At 34.1% G+C, this 8,039-nt stretch overlaps 1 protein-coding gene across 2 annotated transcripts in view; it reads right to left on the bottom strand.

Annotated features, from left to right (window-relative positions):
• Positions 1 to 376: 376 nt before the first annotated feature.
• LOC127882471 (condensin complex subunit 1-like) overlaps positions 377 to 8,039 on the bottom strand; it is a 72,694-nt gene continuing 65,031 nt past the window's right edge. The window contains exon 30 of one of the 2 annotated variants that reach the window (XM_052431123.1): positions 377 to 1,664. In XM_052431123.1, the coding sequence (XP_052287083.1) occupies positions 1,531 to 1,664 (134 nt within the window). In that variant the 3' untranslated portion in view covers positions 377 to 1,530. The remainder of the gene's footprint in view (positions 1,665 to 8,039) is intronic. The other variant, XM_052431124.1, reaches the window with a different exon arrangement.

The following is an 8,039-nucleotide window of genomic DNA, read 5'->3' as shown; positions in this document are numbered from 1 at the left end:
TGCACATGTGAAGTATCAAGCCAATTGGTCATTTCATTGACGAGTTAATGATCGGAAACAAACTGGTCTACCAGCATTCAGACTGGTCTACTGACAAGGTCTACATACAGACAGACCGACCGACATCAAGCTAAACAATCTTTGAAGAGGGGCATAATAAAAAAGTTATCAAAGGCGACCATACGGTAAGGACAACCTGACTAAGTCAGCTTGTAGCCATGCAGGGCGATTGGCTTTTATCACATCATTACACCCTTACCGCTGCTACTTAGTGTTGTTTTCTGTACATAGCAACAACGCCTAGCAGCACATTCCTGTTGGTACTGCTATACTCTTAAATATGTTTTATACAAAGGACAAAATAAATAAAACTGAATCGTTTAAGAAATGTTTTATTTCATTTAATATTTAATACATGTATATTTCCATTTATTTTTAATTACAAAATTAATGTATGTCAATGAGCAAATAGAGATCCGTTTACAGGAGCTTATAAATTTTTAACTAAGCAACCAAAGTCAAAATGTGTTGTTATTTTATATTGTACAAAAATTACATTTAATTAGTTTTTAAAACTACATTCTTAAACATAAATCTTTTGAATACATAAAAAAAAATTTAAAAACAAGTAGACATCAAACTTTACACTTGAAAAATATAATATGATACAGAACTTACATATAAACTGACAATGGCATTGTATATTCACTTAAACTAACGTATGGAAGAATAACTACAGAAGTTCATTTACAATTAAATTCACAAGTCCAATTTAATAAGAAGTTGATTTAAAGAAACTAAAAAACTCGAGTAGAAATCAAAATGTATTTTAAATACAGATTTTAAGTTTTTTTAGAAAATTACTTTTGACAATAGCAGCATTTATCTTATCTAACTACTATGATTACATTCATACTTCATGACCAACCATGAACCAGTTTTCAACTCCAACTAACTGTTCTTAAAATGATATGGGAAATCTCCTGAATATTGGGCAATACATCATCATTGCCTCGAAGTAGATGCACATAAATATTCAAAATTTTTAATACAGTATTGTAGGAAAAATGCCCCTTTGATGTGTGACTTGACAAAAAATGTAAATAAAGATGTGAACAAGCTTTTTATTTAGCCACTTATGAAGTTGGTCAAAATATCTGGAGGAAATGTACTGAGCAAATTTAAAAAGATAAGGCACAAAATGTCATGTTAAGAGCGTATACAAGCTTATTCAATAATATGTCCTAGTGATTTGTTTTTTGTCCAACATATGACCCACTTTCACTAACAAAAGCTCAGGTGACCTTTAAATAACACTATACCCAAGTAAAAAGGATTCTTACAAGCCCGCAAACCATATGCTGAAGAAAACTTTCAAACAGCCATTGGGGTCTTTTATTTAATACCACTAAGCTAACCAAATTGTGTAAAATGTCAATAAATTAGCATTCAATAGGCAACAACTATTAGTATTATGTTTAAAACAGCTTGCACCCTAGATTTCATATGCCAATTTGTCTGCATCAACAGCTAGGCTGGCGTGTTATTGAGACTGAGAGGGGAGTGCAGTGATGTGAGACGACGTTTATTGCGGCCGCGGGGTCGTGTTTTCTGCGGGGACAAAGCATCACTATCAGAGGCATCGTCAACGTTTTCCTTCTGCCCTAAAAATAGACGCATCAAGCATTCTATACAATAATTGACACTTAATACAGAAGTTATGTTTAAACAAACATGCCCCAAAATATTTGCATTTCACTAACAAGCCAAGCTTTAGATAAATAAAAAAACTTTCAAATCTTGGCAAATGCTTTTCATGCAAATATGTGCATTGGATACATAAAGCATTTTACAATCTGTTATGGAAACACACAGCATTTAATTTAGATATTTCTTTGACATTTTCCTTCTGCCCTAATAATAGATGCATCAAGCAATCTTTACACTAATTGACACTTAATACAGAAGTTGTTAAAACAAACATGCCCCAAAATATTTGTATTTCACTAACAAGCCAAGCTTTAGATAAATAAAAAACTTTCAAATCTTGGCAAATGCTATTCATGCAAATATTTGCATTGGATACATAAAAGAGGTTTACAATCTGCTATGGAAACACACAGCATTTAATTTAGATATTTCTTTGAGTGTACCCTTGTTCATTTTGCAGAAAGAGATTACGCAACCTGATAGCATAAAAAATGTTTAGTACAATGAAACTTTTTAATTCTACCCGGCAGTTCATAAGAAACATTAACGTGTTCTTTATCATAGAATGTATTCATTCTCTTGAGGTCACAAAAAACAGTTTTCAAACACAATAACAACATTATTTTCAATGTTTCATGTATAATTGCCAACTTATATCAAATTTAATCAGATTTAGGGAACAGAGGAGAGTATATTAATGAAAGTTAATTAGAATATACAAGCAGTTAACATGATATCAATATAGTCTTGAGTGCACAAGCTGTGATAAGTGAAAAAACTGAAAATGTTATAGATCTATAGATTGACTTACAACTCTATATCAGATATATGGAACAAAATATCTACAGTCACTGTTTGTTAACTATTACCAACTTGAAATGAAAAAGAAAAAAAAATGTTATGCATTTTGACATGATAAATCAACAATAAACATTGACTGACTTTATGGTTTATTTGATATAGAGCTGTATATTAGTCTCACACTGTCAATAAGGGCTGAACTCAAATTTAATAATATATCTGACATACAGCTATTTCTTTCTCTCACACATTCACAGTGACTAATGGTTAAAATATATATAAATTAATAGATTTCATATAAAGCAATATATTTGCAAAAATGACGAGCATAATGGAATTCACCCCAAATGAATGCTCATTAATTTGCATCCATTAATAGTATGTGAAGTTATTAAAAGTTTTAGAGGTAAATCTTATTTTTGAGATCAAGTAGGCATTTATTTGAGAGTCACTTTAAAGAGATTTGTAACTGAACTATGCACAAGATGGTGGTCCACAATTAGTCCGCATATTTTTTTCTCCCCAAGGACTTCTCATCAATGGCACACGTTCTAAAATATTATTTATATGAAGACAAAAAAACTACAGAGGCTTTAAACGTAAAACAGAAAGTACTTCTTTGTACACAAAGCTGGTTTTTCAGAGATATGTTCTAAAGATTAACCACATTTCTAATGTACATGAAGCAACCGTAACAGCTCCCATCACAGTATTGGCAGTATAACGTCAGTTAGAAACATGCCAAGAGACATCAATAGGCTAATGGATTATTAAGTGATCTAAATAGTACTATAAGCAGACTAATGAGGGTGGCAAGAGATTTTGCTAAAATGTAAACAACTTCCTCACAGAGGAAATCAAATGCGAAACCGATTTCCCACGAAATGAACAATTAATATTAATGCCATAAGTGCAGCCTGTTTGATGGACAAACTGATTTAGATTAAAAACACATAAACTGCCAATTGGAAGTACACTTCCGTAAAAACGATTTAATTATTAAAATAATTTAGATAATGTTTTAGTCAACCATAACTATGGCCTCTCTCTGATAACATATCGTTTCCGTTATGGAACCTATATCAATTATGTTTTCTACCATGAACTTGAATAAATAATTTATTAATTGTTCTAGTTCTGTCTCTTGAACATCTATAACAGAGAGGGTTACAGGGTAATCACGTGACAAACAAGATGGCGACGTCCATGCTGAGACAGGTATTTTTCGCTGATATATACCATTTATTTCTTTTATAAAAGTTTCACAAATAAAGCTTGATATTGAAATCTTATATAGTGTCTTAGACATAGCCCTGAAATGTTTTGTGAAAGACAGACGGACTTACGGAATGGCAGACAATTCCAATTCTATATCCCTCCGCCATTGTTGGGGGATAAATATACTTATTATGCACATCATGTTTTAAACATTTGTAAGAAACATAATTATTTAAAGCTTTATATATAAACATTAATGTCTTCTCAATACAATTGGCTGACCCAGTGCTTGTCCTTGTGTTTTTGTTATTGATTGTGAAAAGCTACCGATGACTTGTGCCAATATGTGTATTACTTTCTACTGTTATTCATGGATGACAAACAAAGGGCAGGGTATATAGTTTTTTAAACCATTGCTGCCATTCAGTTAGCCTTTATAATTGAAAGCCTACCTTCAGCAAACTTAAGCAAGAATCTAAGCTGACCCATCACAGCCAGTATCTTCAGCAAACTGAAGCAAGAATCTTAGCTGACCACTGAAAGACAATATCTTCAGCAAACTGAAGCAAGAATCTTAGCTGACCAATCAAAGCCAGTATCTTCAGCAAACTGAAGCAAGAATCTTTGCTGACCTATCATAGCCAGTATCTTCAGCAAACTGAAGCAAGAATCTGAGCTGACCAATCATAGCCAGTATCTTCAGCAAACTGAAGCAAGAATCTTTGCTGACCTATCATAGCCAGTATCTTCAGCAAACTGAAGCAAGAATCTTTGCTGACCTATCATAGCCAGTATCTTCAGCAAACTGAAGCAAGAATCTTTGCTGACCAATCATAGCCAGTATCTTCAGCAAACTGAAGCAAGAATCTTAGCTGACCAATGAAAGACAGTATCTTCAGCAACCTGAAGCAAGAATCTTAGCTGACCAATCATAGCCAGTATCTTCAGCAAACTGAAGCAAGAATCTGAGCTGACCAATGAAAGACAGTATCTTCAGCAAACTGAAGCAAGAATCTGAGCTGACAAATCATAGCCAGTATCTTCAGCAAACTGAAGCAAGAATCTTAGCTGACCAATCATAGCCAGTATCTTCAGCAAACTGAAGCAAGAATCTTAGCTGACCAATGAAAGACAGTATCTTCAGCAAACTGAAGCAAGAATCTTAGCTGACCAATCATAGCCAGTATCTTCAGCAAACTGAAGCAAGAATCTTAGCTGACCAACCATAGCCAGTATCTTTAGCAAACTGAAGCAAGAATCTTAGCTGACCAATGAAAGACAGTATCTTCAGCAAACTGAAGCAAGAATCTTTGCTGACCTATCATAGCCAGTATCTTAATCAAACTGAAGCAAGAATCTTTGCTGACCTATCATAGCCAATATCTTCAGCAAACTGAAGCAAGAATCTGAGCTGACAAATCAAAGCCAGGATCTTCAGCAAACTGAAGCAAGAATCTTTGCTGACCAATCATAGCCAGTATCTTCAGTAAACTGAAGCAAGAATCTTAGCTGACCAATCAAAGCCAGTACCTTCAGCAAACTGAAGCAAGAATCTTTGCTGACCTATCATAGCCAGTATCTTCAGCAAACTGAAGCAAGAATCTGAGCTGACCAATCAAAGCCAGTATCTTCAGCAAACTGAAGCAAGAATCTGAGCTGACAAATCAAAGACAGTATCTTCAGCAAACTCAAGCAAGAATCTTAGCTGATCGATCAGCAAATTAAATAATATCACAATTTATCTTTTGGGATCAGTAATATCTTCACTTTGTTGTCATTTGCTTGCACTTTAAGTGTTTGTATTTGCTCTATACCACCAATCCAATAAAAAAATATCATAATTTGAAAAGATTTGGGCCACATTTTATAAATAGATGTAAAGCCAACGGAATGAAATAAATATGGTTGATTTGAAAGATGCTGATTTTTAGAAACTAAAGGAAAAACAACATTTACATTTAAGATACGACCACACAGCTTAATGCTTCTACTCAGAATTGTAACGTTATAAGTAATAAGTTAAATATTATATAAAATATTAGTGTACAAAATATTATACTCATTGAAAAATTATAAACAACAGATATTCAACCGGCAAAAATTCCTACATATGCAGGGTTCTCAATAACAGCCGGCCGCCGGCCAAATCGACCTTTTGAAATCAGATTTGGAAACTGGGCAATTGACTTTTCGAAATGTGCTGTCTTTTCGGTAATTTTGCTCCTATTTGCTATTAAGCAAAGACATCGCTTCATTATCTCCCTTAACGCATTAACGCAACAACAAAAATGAAAAAGCGCATATTGGAATTGGTCAAAAAGCAGTAAAATATTTTGACGTTCTGTTCATCACGTGTTGAGTTAAAACTTTACAAAATTAATAAAGAGCTTTTTCCATTTATCTTAAAATTATTCTTTTGTTAGTTAAAAAAGCTAAAATTAATAAAATGCACACAAAAATGCTCAAATTTAAGTGCCTTGTTGACCACTACAATAGCCCAAAATGCAGGAAATCAAGTGCTCAATTTTAAAATTTTTAGGGGGAGCATGCCCCCCGGACTCCCCTAGAAGGCTTGTTAGTTTCACATTTGGGCCTGTTGGCTCAAAAGTTATTGAGAACCCTGCATATGCTTTGGAGCAGTGCCAATATTGAACCAATACCGATCTAATTATGAAATGGCTAAGCTAATTGATGATACATGTTGGCGAGCGATGCCAGATGATAATACATATAATAATAATATAATAATTCGAGGGCTACAATGCTTGCTTCTAAGAAGGATTATAAGTATTTTTGTAGACAAACACAATCAAGGTATAAACGTGCACAAGGCAGACAAATGAATGACTTTAGTCGTAAAGCGCCACGCGAATTTTGGAAATTATTTAAGCAGAAAACACCATCTACAAACGCGGAAAATGTCTCGATTCATGAATTTTACGAATACTTTAGCACTTTATCTTCTGACACTGATGTCAAAGCTAACACTAATGAATATGATGAATTCTTACAAGAATTTGATCGTATTGAAAATCAGACCAGCTCCTATCCGGAACTTGATAAACCTTTTTCATTAGAAGAAATTAAAAAAGGGATCAAGCGTCTTAATTATAATAAAACGGCAACGCACGACAATATTATCTACAAACATTTCAAAGAAACAATCGATTTTATAGCCAGACCTTTAGAAATATTATTTAATTACATTTTAGATACTAAAATATTCCCAAAAAGTTGGTCGTCCAGAGTGATTCTACCAATTTATAAGCGCGGAGATGTTTTCGACCCTAACAATTACAGGGGCATCACACTGATAAGCTGCTTTGCTAAACTTTTTACCGGAATAATTAATGAACGTTTGAAATCTTGGGCAGAATCATATGATATTATAACGGATGCACAATTTGGTTTTAAACCGAATTGTAGCACTGTCGACGCAATTTTTATTCTCAATGCTTTTAAGCAACCAAAACCATTTTCAAACTCACCCAAGATATCAATGGGACAAATCTTCTGACCAAGTTTCATGATGATCGGAAAATAAATGTGACCTCTAGAGTGTTAACAAGGTTTTATTATAGCCATATAAGGAAAATAGCCCCGCCCCCGTGGTGGCCATGTTTTTCAACCAACCGGCATCATTTTTGAACTCGTCCAAGAAATTATTGGGATAAATCTTCTTACCAAGTTTCATGAAGATTGGACTATAAATGTGGCCTCTAGAGTGTTAACAAGATTTTACTATCCCCTTACAAAGCCATATAAGGAAAAATGCCCCGCCCCTTGGGGGCCATGTTTTTCAAGCAAGCGTAACCATTTTCAAACTCATCCAAGATATCATTAAGACAAATCTTCTGACCATTTTTCATCAAGATTGGACAATAAATGTGGCCTCTAGAGAGTTAACAAGGTTTAACTATAGCCATATAAAGAAAAATGCCCCACCCCTGGTGGCCATGTTTTTCAACCAACCGGCATCAATTTCGAAATTCGTCCAAGATATTATTGAGATGAATCTTCTGACCAAGTTTCATGAAGATTGGACAATAAATGTGGCCTCTAGTGTTTAAAAGATTTTACTATTGCTATATATAGCCATATAAGGAAAAATGCCCCGCCCCTTGGCAGCCATGTTTTTCAAGCAAAGGTTATCATTTTTAACTCGTCAAAGATATCAGTGGGAAAAATCTTCTGAGCAAGTTTCATGAAGATCGGAAAATAAATGTGACCTCTAGAGTGTTAACAAGGTTTTAATATAGCCAAATAAGGCAAAATGCCCCGCCCCCTGACGGCAATGTTTTTCAACCAAC

This window comes from Dreissena polymorpha, chromosome 5 (genome assembly GCF_020536995.1).
Source record: "Dreissena polymorpha isolate Duluth1 chromosome 5, UMN_Dpol_1.0, whole genome shotgun sequence".
NCBI lineage: Eukaryota > Metazoa > Mollusca > Bivalvia > Myida > Dreissenidae > Dreissena > Dreissena polymorpha.
Note: the sequence above shows the minus strand (reverse complement) of the source record. Positions and strands in the feature narration are given on the sequence as shown.